At 42.0% G+C, this 18504-nt stretch overlaps 1 protein-coding gene across 1 annotated transcript in view; it reads left to right on the top strand.

Moving 5' to 3' along the window:
- The window catches only part of Ythdc2 (YTH N6-methyladenosine RNA binding protein C2), a 45127-nt gene extending 40935 nt beyond the window's left edge, over window positions 1–4192 (top strand). The window contains exons 27-30 of the mRNA XM_090325542.1: window positions 292–495; window positions 1415–1597; window positions 2507–2596; window positions 2685–4192. Of these exons, the coding sequence (XP_090181668.1) occupies window positions 292–495; window positions 1415–1597; window positions 2507–2587 (468 nt within the window). The 3' untranslated portion in view covers window positions 2588–2596; window positions 2685–4192. The remainder of the gene's footprint in view (window positions 1–291; window positions 496–1414; window positions 1598–2506; window positions 2597–2684) is intronic.
- Window positions 4193–18504: the final 14312 nt, after the last annotated feature.

Genomic DNA, 18504 nt, shown 5'->3' with positions numbered 1-18504 from the left:
TTTCCTTCAGTTCTTCCCTCGTCTCAGCACATTTTTCCCCCTTCACTTTTGTTTAGGTCACTACTAAGCCAGAGGTTTGGGATCTCTCTCTTCTCTCATCCTTAGAAGATCTCTCTTCTCTCCTTCCCTATGCTTTGAAAGTATATACTTGTGTTAGTCTTTGATTGAGCCTTGTAAAAGTTTTCAAGCATGATGGAGCTATTTGCATTTGTTGACTGTATTTATGGAAATGGTGTTTACTGATTTTGAAAGGTCATATTACCCTCCAAGAACTTACACATTGTTTTATAGGGCTCAAAATCTCCTTCACCAAGGCCAAATATGCCCGTTCGGTACTTCATAATGAAGAGTAGCAATCTGAGAAACCTTGAAATTTCTCAACAGAAGGGCATCTGGTCTACAACCCCTAGTAACGAGCGGAAACTCAATCGGGCCTTCTGGGAGAGCAGCATGGTTTACTTGGTATTTTCTGTTCAAGGATCTGGACATTTCCAGGTGAGCTGTCCTGAAACACTAAAATAGACTCGTTCTGGTTGTGGGTCACACTGGACAGGTAAAACCAGCACAACAAAGCCTGGGTTTTCACAGCATTGGTGTGGAACAGTGCCTCTTGCTTGACTTGGACTGAGGAGTATTTTATATCTCTTCTAGGGGTGATATGCCACTGGTGCCTCTTTTTTTTTTTTTTTTTTTTTTTTGTCTTAAAACCAGAGCCTTTACACATATTTTCCTCTGAACACAATCTTAGATTTATTGCTTCTCAGCTATACTAAAATTAAGGAGAGCTTGACAGGCTAAAATGTTTATTTAAGTAGGCCAAGAAAGTTAGCATGGACAATGTTTGTTTTTTAACTCTGGTTAACTTTATGCATATCTGAATTTACAAAACATGGCATTTATTATAGGAATAAAACCTTAGAAGCTCAGTTGTCTTCATTTGTCATCAAATTAATGTAGACTTGCAAGACACATTAGTTAGAAACTATTAACATTTGAACTGTGTTAGATGAATTGTTTTCTTCTAAAATTTGGTAGTGAAGTCTACAAATTCTCATAAGGAGCTTTAGTTTTGATTTTGTTGTTATTGTTGTTAGTTATACATTCCTTTTATAGTTTTTTTTTTTTTTTTTTTTGCCAGTCCTGGGCTTGAGCTCAGGGCCTGAGCACTGTCCTTGGACTTTCTCAAGGCCAGAGCTCTACCACTTGAGCCTCAGCACCACTTCTGGCTTTTTTTCTATATATGTGGTACCAAGGAATCGAACCTGGGTCTTCGTGCATGCTAGGCAAGCACTTTAACCACTAGGCCAAACTCCCGGCCCTCCTTTTATAGTTTTACCTTGAAAATGTAAGGACAAATTAAGTTCAGATGTTTTAATACCTTTCCCTCCATTTTTTCCCCTTATTTTACCTACAGGGGTTTTCCAGGATGTCTTCTGAGATAGGAAGGGAGAAGAGCCAGGACTGGGGCTCAGCAGGCCTAGGTGGTGTGTTTAAGGTGGAGTGGATACGAAAAGAGAGCCTTCCCTTCCAGTGTGCACACCACCTGCTCAACCCGTGGAATGATAACAAGAAGGTGCAGATAAGCCGAGATGGGCAGGTAACATGCTGGCATTCATATTATTCACTATTACTGTCCAGTACTTCCAGTAGAAAATCTACAGTCTGCATGTTTATTTACCTGACGTCTTTGTGACTTAAACTAATTATGTAAAGTAAATAACCATTTTATATTTTTAATGAATGAGTTATTAGTCCTTTGATGTTCAGACAATATCAGCATAGAGGCTAATTTTGCCTAAATGATAGGGAGTGAGTCTCATGTTTGACAGTGTTCCTCACTTCACTTTCACACAGGAAAGTGAAACTCGGAGTGATAACATACACAATGCAGACTGTAACGTGGCATTCTTTTTACTTGCATAATATTTTTATTTTATAATGCTAATTTTGAAATAAACAGTTCCTTTTAAAAAGACTGTTCAGGTTGGGTGCTTTTGCTAAGTCACCTTTAAAAACCATGTGTTATTTCTGCATAGAATTCCAGGACTCCGTTGAAACGAATTAGCATTTTGCTATGAAAATGGATGCATTTGCAAATTCACTAGTCTTCTATCTGAAAGTCAACCCCTACATACTTTAAAGCAAAGATTAGTACCACATGTACCATTTGGTTTCAGTATGGTCTGGTAAAAAAAAAATGGAATTGTTTTTGCATTTTTATTAGTGTAGGTTTTAGTGATTAAGAAAATTTCAATCTAGGCTGGGAGTTTGGCCTAGTGGTAGAGCGCTTGCCTAGCATGCACAAAGACCCAGGTTCGATTCTTCGGTACCACCTACATAGGAAAAGCCAGAAGTGGTGCTGAGGCTCAAGTGGTAGAGCTCTAGCCTTGAGAAAGTCCAAGGACTGTGCTCAGGCCCTGAGCTCAAGCCCAGGACTGGAAAAAAAAAAAAAAGAAAATTTTAATCTAGTTCTTTGTGTGTTCATTTTGACTTGTGATTTCTCCAGGAGCTAGAACCACAGGTTGGTGAACAGTTACTCCAGTTATGGGAACGCCTTCCTTTGGGAGAAAAACCTACAACCGACTGACAATGCAGGGTATGTCTATTTGGCTGTGAGTACTGACAGTATTTGTTGTCATTAGAATGACAATCCAAGTGTTTACTTTTCCCTTTCACTGTTCTAGAATGCTTAACTGTGAAAGAACATGCCTAAAGGAAACTGAATGTTCCAGGCTTCCCAAACGGAGAGGGGCGTGTAGCACAAATGACGGGTGTGGCTACACTATTACTTCAGGCCGCTGTCTTCACATGTGAGAATGGTAAAGCTCCTAGGGGACACAGCCAGGACACTGTCATGGCTTGACACACGCAAACTGAATTGCAACACATGGATAACTTCGTAAGGCAGGAAAGACAGGACTGTCAGTCTTCCTGAGCACCATTTAGAAGAGTCATCTTGATTTATCATCAGGAAACAAATACCAGCAGCTAGCTCACTTTTAAAAATGGCCTTTGAAAATAGTGTGTGTTAAGGACTACTCATTCTGTCATTCTAAGCTTTTTGTGTGTGTGATTAGGTAATGCAGTAAAATCTAAAGAAAGGCAGCACTCCTACCTGCCTTGACAGATGAGGTTCTGTGCTTAGCTGATTCTAGAGCTGCCTCTTTTAGCCTGAGAAGTTCCGTAACAATCCCTCCTTCCATCCCTCCCGCCCTCTTAACAGCTTTCACACATCCCTCACATGAGCATAGTAATTTTGACATCTTTGGCTTATAGCACCTTGTTAAGGATTTAAAGACATTTCTACAAGTTTTAAAAGATACACAGCAGTTATTGGTAGCGTGGTTGCTTTATGTCTTTGAAGCTAAAACACACAAGGACCACAGTTATAAATGTCTTCTTCTATGTTTAAATTCTTTTTCTCTGATTTATATGTCAGACATGGCTTCTACCTTATCTGCATTTACTATTAATAAATGGGGGATTTAAAAAAATTCCAGCCTATGCTAATGCCAAGTCTCAGGTTCCTTTGTCCTCTCAGAGTTGCTTGGTTTGTGCAGTTCTCTTAGAGGCTTTTTCAAGGGGAGTAAAAGGATGGGGTAAATGGAAAAACAAAAACAAAAAAACATACCTGATTACACTAGATTGGATACTTCTTCTCATGGAATCTTTGAGTTGTCATCATAAAGAAAAAAATGGATTTTAAAGACAAAGAAAATTCTAAGTAAGTACTCTGGTTCTGTATTTGAGAAGAAATGAAAAATTGTTTCACATAAAATCTTGAGGCCATTTGCTCTCTTTGAGAAGCACTATTGGTGCATTAGTTTAGAGTGTCAGCTGTGATCTTTGTCTGTGTCAGCTGTGTTAGTAATAGTTCTTAGGTTCGTTCTTTTTATACTTCGAGGCACACCTGTAAGTTGAGCCTATATGAATTATGTTCCATTTTCTGCGTATTACATTTCTTTTCCTATTAGATCAGCTTATGTTTTCCTGATAATGTATACTTTTTTTTTAAGGTATATACTTAGTAATTTTCAGTGTTTAAGATTTGGAAGGACTTTAAAAAATACAGCTTGTTTAAATTTTCATGTTTTCTAATAGCCTTGTATGTAAATGATGAGTTTGTTGGTGTTTAAGATGAATACAGTTTGAATGTAATTAAAAATGTTGTTTTTGGAAGAAATGAACTTTAAATGTTAATATACTTATTAAATGAATTCTATTAAATTATTTAGATCCTGTGTACTGCATCTCTTCTTCCCCTCCCATGCAACAGCCTTCACACGTCTTGGTGTCATGCAGCACGGTTGGCACTGATGGAGATAGAGCGCCATGGCCTTCAAGGAAGAAGTCACTGAGGGTTTCATCATGAGTTGCCTTTGAACCATCTCTGAGACTAGATAGAACTGGGTACAGTGGTTGCCACTTGTGATCTTGGCTACTCGGGAAGCAGAGATCTGGAAGGTGGACAGAGAATTGAGGTTTGAGGCGTGCCTGGGCTCTTACACAGTAAGCCAGGCCATGGTGGGATATTCCTGTCATCCTAGCTCTGACTGGGGTCTGAATAGAGGATCGTAGTCCAGGCTGGCCACAAGCAAAAATATGAGACCTACCAGAAAATAACTACATGTAAAAAGGGCTGAGAGTGTTGTTTACTTGATAGAGCACCTGGATTAATAATAATAAGCCTAGGATTTTGAGTTCAAATCCCTATATCACACAGATACAGACACACATGCACTTGTGTGTGCACGTGCACATGGGAGCACACACACACACACACACACGGGACCATTTGTAAAAGGATTGGGGCAGGAAGTTAAAATTGTAGTGAAAAGTGGACATGGGAGCTCAAGCCTGTAATTCAATCCTAACTGCTTGGGTGGCAGAGGTCAGGGGACCACAGTTTGAGGGCAGCCAAGGCATGCAAGTTGAAGAGGCTCCATAGCAATGGCTGAGCGTGGTGGCCTGTGTTCATTACCCAAGTTGCAGGGGAAGCACTAGGAGGAGGAGCACCTCCCGGGCGGGCTTTGCTCAGAGCAAGACCTGAATTTGAAAGTAATGTAGGAAGGGTAGGGAGGCCTGGCAACACAGCAAAAGGTTTTGAGGAATATGTAGCTCATAAAATAAAAACAATGTCACAAAGTTTCTTTCAAAGAAACTTTTTCAGGCCAGGAAAGTGGCCTCTAGAAATTCCTAGGCTGGGAGCGTGGCCTAGTCTAGGTAGAGTGCTTGTCTAGCATGCACGAAGCCCTGGATTCAGTTCTTGCTTCAGTTCCTCCGTACCACATTCACAGAAAAAGCCAGAAGTGGTGCTGAGGCTCAAGCGGTAGAGCTCTAGCATTGAGAAAGTCCAAGGACAGTGCCCAGGCCATGAGTTCAAGCCCCAGGATTGGCCAAAAAAAAAAAAAAAGAAACTTCTGACCTGTGAAATGTAATGGTTCTAGGAAGGATTAGAGGATTTGAGCTCAATGTACAATTGTATGGTGGCTGTTAAAAAGATATTGTCTCAAGATGGGATCTGATTGATGAGTATTTTTTCTTTTTTCTTTAATCTTTTTATGCCAGTCCTGGCACTTGAACTCAGGGCTCTAGGCCACAACTCCTGTCTCAGCTTTATTTTTTGGTTAGTAATTGGAGATCAGAATTTACAGATGTTTCCTATCCAATCTGGCTTCAAATCATACTTAGATCTCTGCCTCCTGAGTAGCTAGCATTACAGGTGTGAGCTACCATCATCTGGTCTGGTGAATAACTTTGTAATAGGGCTCAAGAATCTGCATATTGACCTGATATCTATATGGCCCACAAATTATACTGAAATGAATGAGTCAAAAGGTATTTTTGGAGATCTGTTATAAAGTTCACAGGACATTGATCTAAATTGTTTACATTATTCATCTTGTTCAGTAGAGGTGATTGTAATAGTAGAAATAGAGATAATTGATAAAACATTCACTCCTTGCAAGAGGTGCCGCATTACACTGAGACTCAATTACTGGCATTGGATGAAAAGCTCCAACACTCAACATGAGAACAGCAAACTGCTCAACCATTCTGACCTTTAATTTCCATACGTGGAAAGGGAAAGCACACCTTCCCCATCTGTCTCACAGGATTACTGGAAGTATCACGTGAATATTGGAAAAACTGAACACTACGCTGATAACAGTACTTAGTGTTACTTATCTATCATTCCTGATAGGTTGTGCAGCTTAGAGCACTGAATAAAAAAACGGAGCTCCTGTTATAATGGAATATCAACTCTCTTGAATAACCTTGAAATAAACAGAAAACTATAGCACTTACCCAGTAATGAGAAGGCTACAAGTCCCATTGCAATGTTGATATGAAGCAAAAGAGACTTAAATTTGTGTATTTGGCAGTCATCCACACATAATAGTTGAGTGTAATTTTAGAGTTAATGGAATTCAAAGCCAAAGTCATGCATCATCGTCATCATTATCATCATTATTTTATTTTTGCCAGTCCTAGGGCTTGAGCTCAGAGCCTGAGCACTGTCCTTGGGCTTTCTTGAGGCTCTACCATTTGAGCCGGTGCACCACTTCCAGATTTTTCTGTGTAAGTGGTACTGAGGAATGGAACCCTAGTCTTCATGCACACTAGGCAAGCACTCTACCACTAGGCCAAACTCTCGACCCCAGTCTTGCCTCTTTTTGTAAGTAGAATGTAAAGCTAACAAGGATGGATATTGTTTAATGGTCCTATCTGCCACCCTACAGCAGTGGCCTTGAGAAGCTGTCTGTTATATTTTGGATGTTAAGGTACTGTGTGTTCTAATGATTTAACTGTGCAAAGGAGGCCTGTTGAGGCTGGCTTAATCTGGTTACCTGTGTATTTTAGTGCTCACAGATCACGCCTATTCCTTCTGGTTCTCAGGAAAGGAAGGAAGAATGACTTTCTGGATTGTTTATTTTTGGAGGAAGGCTTCTCCTCCTGGCATGTCCATTTGTCTACCTTTTCCTTTAGGAACTGGCAGATTCCCTGGACGCAATTCATATTGTAATTGGAAAATTAGTAGGAAATAATTTTTTTTTTTTTTTTTGCCAGTCCTGGGCTTGAGCTCAGGGCCTGAGCACTGTCCTTGGACTTTCTCAAGGCTAGAGCTCTACCACTTGAGCCTCAGCACCACTTCCGGCTTTTTTTCTACCTATGTGGTACCGAGGAATCGAACCCAGGTCTTCATGCATGCTAGGCAAGCACTTTAACCACTAGGCCAAACTCCTGGCCCCACAGGAAATAATTTTTGTGCTAATATTCTCAGTTTGCTTTCCGTGTCTGACCAGACTATAAGCGTGATGATCCCATTTATTTTTCTGTATTATGATTAACACGGAAAACACTCCTATCGTAAGTGACTTTTCTTAGGACAGCTATCCAAGAATAGCATAGAACTGGATGAACAGGTAAGCACAACCACATTATTCAAAAAAATCCTATAATTCCTGAAACAATGATGTATGAATAATTGAAATTGATATATAATTATGTGTGTTTATGGATATGTTGTAACAGTACATTTGTGTAATGACTGAATCAAGGTGAATTAGCATTTGCATCTTCTAAACATTGGCCATTTTTTTTTTTTTGTATTTGATGTCTCTTTTGAACCTTCATAAAACACTAAAACGTTTTAGTTTGTAGTCACACTATTGTATGGAGCAGCAGCAGGGTACCTCCCTCTCACCTCCTCCATCATTCCAGCGTGGCCTCTAATAAGTGTTCTTTTCTGGAGGACTTGCAATTTTTTTGGGGGTGTGGGAAGGGTCATGGGGTTTGAACTCTGGCCTGGGTGTTGTCCCTGAGCTCTTCAGCTCAAGGCTATGGCCCTCCCCATGGGCCTGGGTGCTGTCCCTGAGCTCTTCAGCTCAAGGCTATTGCTCTACCCTTGACCCAAAGCCCCACTTCCTGTTTTCTAGTGATTAATTGGAGATAAGTGTCTCAGGGCTTTGTATTGCTTGGTCTGGCTTTGAACCATGATCCTCAGATCTGTCTCCTGAGTAGCTAGGATTACAGGCGTGAGCCACCTCACCTGGCTCCAGCAATTTTTTTTTTTTTTAAGCTTCCACCACCGAGAACATGCAGTATTTCTCATTCCTATTTTAAGAGAAAAAGTTAAGTCAGGGAAATGTTTTGAAAGTAGGACCTATTCTGTTTGGGTTCAAAAAAGAAGCTCTGTTTCACATTGGTGATTTTTGCATATTGTAATGATGTCTAAATATATAAAACACCCTGGCTCGTTCTGAAAGGACTTGGGATTGTATTAAATATATGCCACTTCTGCGTGTTAAGGGAAATGACTGAACAAGAATGGCCTTCCCAGGGTGGGAGTTTGGCCTTCTGGTAGAGTGCTTGCCTAGCATGCACAAAGACCCAGGTTCGATTCCTCAGTACCACATACATAGGAAAAAAGCCAGAAGTGGTGCGGAGGCTCAAGTGCTGGAGCTCTAGCCTTGAGAAAGCCCAAGGACAGTGCTCAGTCCCTGAGCACAAGCTCAGGACTGGCAAAAAAAAAAAAAAGAGCTTCCCAGAGACTGCCTGGAGCGTAGGGGCGAAGAGGGTGGCAGGGAGAGAAGAACCTTCTGAGAGGAGGACTGCCCATACTAACAGTGACTTTTGGAAATTTTAATCTTTCTTCTTGTGCCATAATGTAAATGATAAGATACATTGCATTTAGAACTTTGTGCTCGCTCAACTCCAGAAGTTTGGTGCTATTTAATGGTAAGTATGGGTTTTGGCTTAGATAGTAAAGAGGTTTATTGGAAGAAAATCAAGTTGTTTAAGAACCCATGGGAGCTGGGAACTGATGGCTCACACCTGTAATCCTAGCTACTCAAACTGAGATCTGAGGATCATGGCACAAAAACTTTTTTTTTTTTTTTGTTTGAGGAATGGCTTACTTTTATTAGAAATTAACATTTCAGACCTGTTTTTTTTTTTTTTTGCCAGTTCTGGGCTTGAGCTTAGGGCCTGAGCACTGTCCTTGGACTTTCTCAAGGCTAGAGCTCTACCACTTGAGCCTCAGCACCACTTCTGGCTTTTTTCCTATGTATGTGGTACCAAGGAATCGAACCCGGGTCTTCATGCATGCTAGGCAAGCACTTTAACCACTAGGTCAAACTCCCGGCCCCCACAAAAACTTTTCTCCAATTAACCACCAGAAAACCAGAAGTGGAGCTGTGGCTCAGTATAGTACAGTGGTAGCGTTGAGCTGAAGAGCTTAAGGACAGCGTCCAGGCCCAGAGTTCAAGCCCACAGTGGAATCAGAGCTGAGGACAAAGGAACTGGCCAGTACCTTTTCTTGGCTTCACAGGTAGCACCAGATTCTCTGCTCAGCCATTTCCCTGCCTCCTATACATCTTTGCCACATTTTTTTTTTTTTTGAGAGTTGAAGACAAGCTACTGGTCAAGCTTCTGTCTTTAATACTACAGGAAGGCGGATCTAGTTTCTTTTGCCCTGGAGTGTGAAATATTACTTTCTGCCAATCTAATACAATGAACTGTTCTCCAAGATAGGGAATATGCAGATATTCGGATTCTAGTTAGATTAAAAAAAATAGACATTGGCGCACAATGGCTCTTGCCTATAATCCTAGTTACTCAGGAGGCTGAGATCTGAGGATCAGGGTTCAAAGCCAGCCCCGGGCACAAAAGGACCTGAGACTCTTCAATTAACCTCAAGAAAACGGGAAATGGGGCTTGGCTTTAGCTGAAGAGCTCAGGGGCAGTGCCCAGGTCAGAGTTCAAGCCCTTTTAACCACCCCCCCCAAATAAAAAAGACACAATATATTATAGTGTCTATTGACTGAGCATTATTTTAGAGTCACTTGTCCAAAGATTGAAATCATACATTCTGTGGAGTGAAATCAAATATTCACTTGGCCCATGCATGATTGAGTAGAGCTGTGGAAGATCAGAATTGTCTGCCGAAATGTTTGTGTACCTTCTGAGATTTCTGAAGGGGATAGGTTCCATAACTAGCCCTGTTTACAGCCTGGAAAGTTAAACTTCATTCGTATTTCTTTGTAGTAACTGTTTCTAGAATTACTACCTTTTGCCCACTAGATGGAGGAGTTGCATAGCTTTCCATCATTGAGTTAACTACAATTATTGACATGAATTGGAAAAGCTCAGTAGTTTCAGTGGCATGTTCTCAAGATCCTTTTTAGATTTGGAGGGCTTTTTCTTTAGAAATGTCAAGTAGCTTCTTCACCAGAAGTTCCTCAAGTTCACTGAAGGCTGCTCACTTGTGGACTTCAGATTCTTTGGACCTGAGAAACAGATCTGTCATTTATAATCAGGAGTCACACCTATGTCTGTGCTTCTCTCCTGAGGCAGTCAACATCCTGCTAGGGGTTGAGAAGAGAAGAGCTTTTGTTAAGGAAGAGCGTGCATAGCAAGCCAGGGTATGTATAGAGATATGCACGTATATGTAAGCAGTCTTGCTGACACCTAAGGGATGTGCTATCGATATTCTTGTTCTGCCTCAGGCCACATGGAGCGCTATGGAAAGTTCATTCTCAGAAGTAGCTACAGCGTCCCATCAACACACTGAGTGCCTGCCATGAAGGACCTCCTGACACTTCCAGGAAGACACAGCAAACTCCTTATGTCCACAGTAGCAGCAGGGTGCAAAAAGGAAGTAAGAATAAACTTCTCCCGAAGTTCACAGAAACTAGACATGCTACGAGGCTAACTTTGAATAGGCTGTTTAAAAGTCATCAGGGAAATGGTTTGAAACAGAAATATGAACGGCAAGCCTACGGCTGTGCATACTCCTTAGCTAGGCAGGAGCCCGATGGGGAGGACGCAAGGAACTGAGCTTGCCAGCCACATCAGAATACAATGTTGGGAGAATGGCCACTAGCTGTCTGCCAGCCAACCCGTCTCAAGGTCACTTCCTGGAAAATGGTGTCTTGAAAAGTTGGTTAGTGTCAGAGATTCTTTGTGTGACACACCAGCTCAGCTGACTTTCAGCTCCAACAAGATGGACACACACAGTTTCTAGAACAAGATTCAACCACCTACGCTCCCCTAGGAACCCCAAAATAAGACCTTCTTTGGGGCCGGGAGTTTGGCCTAGTGGTAGAACGCTTGCTTCGAATGCATGAAGACCTGGGTTCGATTCCTCAGTACCACATACATAGAAAAAGCCGGAAGTGGTGCTGAGGCTCAAGTGGTAGAACTCTAGCCTTACAAAAGCTCAAGGACAGTGCTCAGGTTCTGAGTTCAAGCTCCATGACTGGAAAAAAAATGAAAAAAAACAAAGCATAGTTTTTGTTGTTGTTTTTTGCTTTTAAAGACCTTACTATAATAGAGATGATAAGATTTTCTGCTAGGGAATCTATGGAAGATGTCTCATAAGCTTTAAAATAATCTGCCTCAATAGGCTCATTAGAATTGGCATTTCAGGTCCTGCTATCTACCTTCTCTTCCCAAACCCCACACTATAGGATACTTAAGGGTGTGATGAATTCCAACCCATAAAAGAAGCTATAAATGAATTGTTTTGGAAGAGCTGGCATTGAGATAGCACTAAAAGTATCCCTAGCTCTGCAGAAAGGAGCTAGGAAATGGTGCACCGAGCATCCGTTCCTACTGCTTTCTGTGTGCCATAGAGCCATCGTTTTCCCCCCCTTAAATTAAAATAATGGAAAATATTGGATGATTTTTACTCTGAAATTATTTTCAGTGATAAATTACACACGGTGACACACCTGCCTATGGATCTCGAGGATGAAGACAAATTTGTTGGGGAGGACTTTGAGGGGGCTGCAGGGCCAGGTCTCTGGGGACTGTGTAGGTGTATCATTGAAGTGACACTTCAACTCCTGCCTCTCAACTTCCCTGCCTTGCCCTGCTTTTTCTCTGTGCGCTCCATTCTCATGTAGTGTCTCTTCTTTCTTGTAACTATTATCACACCGTGCATGAAAGTCCCGCGGTAAAATATGCTTTGTGATTTTTTTTTTTTTTGCCAGCCCTGGGCTTGAGCTCAGGGCCTGAGCACTGTCCTTGGACTTTCTCAAGGCTAGAGCTCTACCGCTTGAGCCTCAGCACCACTTCCGGCTTTTTGCTATGTATGTGGGGTACCAAGGAATCGAACCCGGGTCTTCCTGCGTGCTTGGCAAGCACTCTACCACTAGGCCAAACTCCCGGCCTCGCTTTGTGATTTTTTTTTTTAAATGCCTTTCAAAGAACTTTTCAACAAAAGACCCAGGCAAGATCTTCACACTTGAAGAACGATATGGAGAAAAATGCAAATGTGTCTCCCCAAAACCTTGATGTTTTTCCTAAATCACACCACTCATCTAAATACCATAGTGAATAATGGATTTGTAAAAGGTGATTACTCTGGGAATGATGGATGCTTTCCTTTAAAATAAAAATTGTCAGCATCCTAAGATCACAGAGATTTCTAAGTCTTCCTGTTTTGACTCTCTCTCTCTCTCTCTCTCTCTCTCTCTCTCTCTCTCTCTCTCTCCCTCCCTCCCTCCCTCCCTCCCTCCCTCCCTCCCTCCCTCTCCCTCCATCTCTCTCCCTCCCTCCCTCCCTCCCTCTTCTCACAAAGCTGCTATTTCAGGGAGTCTGCTCTGGTGTGTCCTTGTGACATGCTTGTCTTTGGCTAGGAAATAGTCATATGTTCACCATTTAAATGAATTCTAAGTCCTTTTGTTCTCGGTTACAAGAAGACACATTAAGGCTCTTGGATGGTAATTGTTCTTTGATTCAACCTGCCTTGGATGCAGTTTTCTTTGACAAATGCCGTTGACTGACACGCAGTGGAAACACCCATCAGAAGCTTTCACGGTAGAGCACGAGAGAATGGCTGTGCAGGGGGAATTCGCTGGAGAGATTCTGTAAAGTGGATTGGAGATGAAAAGTGCAATATATATGCTAAGTAGCTCTGTGACTTTCTGGGAGGAGGTGCAGGAAATGTAGTTAGGACTCCGCTTACGCTGTGCGGGCTGAGGGCTGCCTCCAGCCTTCAGCTCAACGTGACATCACTTCTTCCTTCCCACAGCCCCGAGGATGACTTCCACTAAAGCCAGAGCCATTTGGGCTCCGGAAAACTTACAACTTACAGGTGGAAAAGTACACCCGGTAAATGCTATGGATGGAGCAAGTTCTCAATAAACATGTTTTTAATTCTATTACTATGTATTTTTTTTTTGCCAGTCCTGGGCCTTGAAGCACTGTCCTTGGACTTTCTCAAGGCTAGAGCTCTACCACTTGAACCACAGCACCATGTCTGGCTTTTTTCCTGTGTATGTGTGTGTGTGGTACCAAGGAATCAAACCCAGTGCATGCTAGGCAAGCACTCTACCACTAGGCCAAACTCCCGGCCCTACTATGTATTATTTTTATTTAAGTAGTTATACAAAGGGATTTCAAGTCAACAAGTCCATTTGTAAGTACAAAGCGTCTTGCTCCATATCGCCCCTCCTCCCTTCCCCTCCATCCCCTACGTTGAATCTGATGACTTCATTCACTCGCTCTTTCCCTCTCCATTCATCCCCCCCCCCTTAGCTTCACCCTCTTCCTGACAACACAGGTTTCCACGTCCTTGTGTTCGTTCTGTTGATGAGTTTATTTTGCATTGCTTGTGAGCTCTGCTCCTGTGCCTCTCTGTGCATCTTGCAGCATGTCAGCAGTAGATGGCGCCCTGCCACTGTGGTCAGGATGAGATGATGGTGAAGATGAGGCTCTGATTTTGTCATTAGCTAAAAGGAAGATGAGCAGAGGTTTAAGTCATTTCCCTCTCCTTCTCTACAAGAGATGGCGATGCTTTCAGATAAGGGAGCAGGCCCGGGGTGCCCTGCCCTATTCCTTTATCTCTGCAGAGAGCGAGTTCAACTTCATTTCGTTTCCTTCTCTCTGCAGAGTCACCTGGCTGCCCTCTCTTCCTGTCTCACATCACTTGGTGACTCACACCAGAGAACAGAGTTTTAGTCTTTCCTTCCCTGATAGCCAGGGATGATTGAATTTCCATTTGAATAAAAGTGTTGCTTTTCTCATAGGCCTTGCAAATTCTCTTCACCCATTTTCTCTTCAAAAAAACATGGGTAATGATTTCAACTCTTTAACAATTCGGAAAAAATAAATGAACAGTTTAAGCCTTAAGGCAATGTAAAGGGTTAAAATCCACTTGCAGTGGAATTATCTTTCCTGGGGATCGAGAATACCCTCACTGGACCCCCATGGTCACTGGTGAGAGGTGATGTAGAGTTTTAATCTGTTGACCTGCTTGGTGTTTAAAACATTCAGAATGGGTTAAGTCCTTTAAAGAACCTGAGAAAGCAGGAGATAGATTATTTTTTTTCAGATAATTACCACACTAGAAGCAAACCTGTAATATTTGTATATATCGATTTCTATCTCTGGGTACTCATGTTTGAGTAAATGTGGCTTTGGGGAGGCCTGTGGAGTCAAAAGCAGCACAGAATGTTCTGAAGGAAGGTGGTGTCTAATCTGATTCCTGTATCTGGGGCATTAGATGAAGCTAAGCAGCGTCTAAACCATCTGTAATTACAGTGAAGAGTTAAAATGAAGCTCATTTTTCAAATGACTACATAGTGATTGGGATATAAAGATTTTTTTTAAAGATCTAACTACATTCATCAGAAGAATGACTAGGTATGTATTTTGGCCCAAAGATGTCATGAGCACAAACAACAATAACAATACCAAGAGTCTAGGGGTCTGTGATCTTTGAAAGCTTGTGGACATCTGAGCTGATACTGTGAGAGGCTTTCCAAGAGAGATAAGCTCTTGCCTTAGGACCTTTGCTTCCAAGGGGCCCCAGGTCCTGGCCTTGCTTCTCTCAGATTACAGGCCTATGGAATTCATCCCTGGTACTCAATCTTGGCTCCAGTCTCACCCCAGAAGGCCTGTCTCCTCCTCCCTCACCACCCCCTTCCAGCCTGCACTCCCCCCTCCCCCCAGCACTCTGTCTCCTCTCCTACTGCTTTCCTGTTTCCATTCCTGTCAATTATTATTTATCCTTTTATTAAATATGAATGACACATTTACAAGGCTCCTGTTTTTTTGGTGTGTGTGTGTGTGTGTTTGTGTGTGTGTGTATACATGTGAATGTTGGCCCTAAGGTTCAAACTCACAGCCTGGGCACTGACCCCAGGCTCCTTTTTGCTCAAGGCCAGCATTCTACCACTCTATCTACAGCTCCATTTCTGGCCTTGGGTGGTTAATTGGAGATAAGTATCTCAAGAACCCTCCTGCCTGGCGGCTTAGAGTAAAGGATCAAAGCCCACTTGGGCATGAAAGTCCATAAGACTCTTTTTTTTCCAGTTAACCACCAGAAAACTAGAAGTGGTGCTGTGGTTCAAAGTGGTAGAGCACTAACCTTGAGCTGAAGAGCTCAGGAAAGCACCCAGGCCCAGAGTTCAAGCCCCACAATCAATCAAAAAAAAAAAAAAACAACGATAAAACCTTCAAACTTTTTCCAGCCTGATTTTTGTTCCTGCAACCAGTGCTAAGTTGTTTACTGGTAGGTCCATTACTTGTACTCTTAGAAGTCCTGCAGAGCTTACTCTTAGAGTTGAGCTAGACTTCCTGTGACATAGAACCTCCCACCCTGGGCACTCTGTTTCTGTAGCCAGCCTAGAGAGACACCACAAACATGAAATCCTTCCCTGTCCCTCCTGTTGTTACATTTCTCTTCTAGGTAATGCTCTAGAATGGAGGTTTTGCACACACAGACTTAAATGTCTGGACAGAAATGTGATTCAATGTATTATGTAAGAGCCCATTAAATTTATATTAAATAACAATTTCAGTTCATCTGACTGTAAAATTTCACTGAAATACAATATGCATGTAGTATTGCCAGTAAGTTCAAACATGTTTTGTTAAAAAGGGAAGGGGCCAAAGGAAGGGGAGCAGAAAACCAGGGAGAGGAAGGGTGGGCAGAGATAGCCTGCGTTCATTGTCCATATGAGAAAATGGAGCCATGAGAATGGAGTGATGGGGGGTTTGGGACGAATGGGTAGAATGCCGTACTCAAGCATTGGCATGTTGAACTGGAACCCCTTTGTACAACTACTTAAAAATACTATGTATGGATGCATGTATTTATTTGGTTGTTTCTGGGGCTTGAACTCAGGGCCTAGATGCTGTCCCTGAGCTGCTTTTGCTCAAGGCTACTGCTCTACCACTTGAGCCACAGCTCTACTTTCTGACTTTTCTGGTAATTTACTGATGAGTCTAATGGAGTTTCCTGCCTGGGCCTGGCTTTGAACCTCAATCCTCTGATCTCAGCCTCTTGAGTTGCTAGGATGCCAGTTAAAAATGGTAAGGAAAACAAAACAATGTGCATGGTATTAAATATTGGTAGTCAGTATCTTCTAAAAAGGATACAGACCACCATTTTGGTGTTAGAGAAACTCTAAAGTTGCATTCTTATATCTATCTCCATAAAATAATTCCATCTTCTTGATAAATACTACTAATTATAAAATCAAATCATAAAAATTAAAAATACCAAATACTGACTTATGGAACTTAATTTATCATTTTAGAGTAAATATATAGTTTCTCTAATAAAAATTTTATGTTATTAATAAAGAAGTTCATCTATCAAAAGACATGTGGGAGCTGTTCAGAAAGAAGTAGGGAAAAACAGTCATATTACCAAGTATTAACAAAGTAAAATTTCACTGGGGAAGAACCTTAGAATATTTTTCTTAAGACCCAGGAGAGCCATAAATCCATGGAAACTGAGGAGTCTCATTTTGCTTTGGTTAAAAGAAAAAGAACTGAAGCAAGCTTTACTCAGAAGTATGAATTCGCATTTAAAAAAAGATACAAAAATTTCAGTATAACCTTGTTTAAAGCCTTGTCAGGAAGTACCATCCATGACCTGACCTTTTTTTTTTTTTGCCAGTCCTGGGCTTGAACTCAGGGTCTGAGCACTGTCCTTGGACTTTCTCAAGGCTAGAACACTACCACTTGAACCTCAGCACCACTTCTGGCTTTTTTCTATGTATGTGGTGCCAAGGAATTGAACCCGAGTCTTTGTGCATGCTAGACAAGCACTCTACCACTAGGCCAAACTCACAGCCCCCATCCATGACCTTCGCTGTACTTCTGGTTCGCTTAACTATAGGCTCTCCATGGAGAGCTCATCTTCTGGTGCCACATGGAAATACATGTTTTTGTTGTTTTGTTTGCAATTCAGCAGATGGTTCTTGTATAGTCTTCAAAATTATTTCTTGAAGTCATAAGGTCAAAACAGTGGAGAAGAAAGAGAAATAATGTATTATTTCTCTATTTCCAGGAATAGAAGCTGCTAAAAACAGTTACTATCTTCACCAGGAGGTGTGGCTGGGGCTTCAAAAGCTAGAGGAGTGTGTGGAGGCCATCACTCCTCTGTCCCTGTTAGTCTGAGAGGTCACTTTTGGCCTCATTATTTATAGCTCGATTTGCAGTGTGACAGGCAGTTCCCCCCAACTGAAGCCTCAGGAGTTGGGAGGGGTGGGCTCCTTTAGAATATTCAAGAAAGGGTAGATGTCTTGGGGTCCCCAGGAGCCAAGGCAGGGCAGCCTGGACTCTGTTCCCCTAGTCCCTCTCCCAGGAAGGCTGCGGAAAACCAGGGATGCATATTAAAAAGGTGTTAGAATAAATTCCCTGGCTGAAGCATCCTTCCCTGCAGAGACAAGCCTTAGAGCTGGCAAGAATCTGGGTCATTGACTGGGAAACCACATAATTGGTGGGGATGAATGAAAGGAAGCAGAGCCGAGGCTGGGTATGAACCGAATCCCCCCTCTCTGTGTCTTTCATGATATGGGGACATTAGGATGAGAGCTCATGCAGAGCATGCAATGAGCAGCCAGATGACCAGGGAAACACAGATTTCCATTCCATTTTTACTTTGGGATTTAGGAAAGCCAATGTGTGTGTGTGTGTGTTACATCAGTGGAGTTTTGCTGAGTGAATGGGGTGTAATTCCTCATCTCTCCAACAGGAAGCTTGCTGTAAAGATCTGCCCTTTCCTGTGGGAAGCAGTGTGAGCCCAGCTGTTAAAGGCTGATCGCCTACACACTAATATATATATATATATATATATATATATATATGTATGTATATATATATATATATGTTTCCTCCTAAGGCAAATAGACATTTCTTTCATCCTTCTTGCCAAGTGTGGAGTGTGACAGTGCACAGATCCTCAGGAGATGATCTCTCCATGCAGCCCACCTAAGAAGTTTTGCATCCTGAAAATCTCAAGTCACGTTTTCAAAGGTGGAGAAAGGGAAAGCAAAATGAACCTGACTCTGGCACTTTGATGTCTAACTCTCAATGGGCCAAAGAGATGATTTCTCTATCAGAAAAACAACAAACAACAACACTGGGCATGAAAGAGTTCTGACAGTTGAAATCACGTTTATTAGACCCCAGGCCTAAAGTCCAAGTTAGTCCCCCTGCATCAAGCTGTAAAGAGACATGATGAAGAGGCAGGGAAAG

This window comes from Megascapheus bottae, chromosome 38 (assembly GCF_031878675.1).
Source record: "Megascapheus bottae isolate mThoBot1 chromosome 38, mThoBot2.hap1, whole genome shotgun sequence".
Taxonomy (NCBI): domain Eukaryota; kingdom Metazoa; phylum Chordata; class Mammalia; order Rodentia; family Geomyidae; genus Megascapheus; species Megascapheus bottae.
This window is presented reverse-complemented; position numbering and strand designations above follow the sequence as displayed.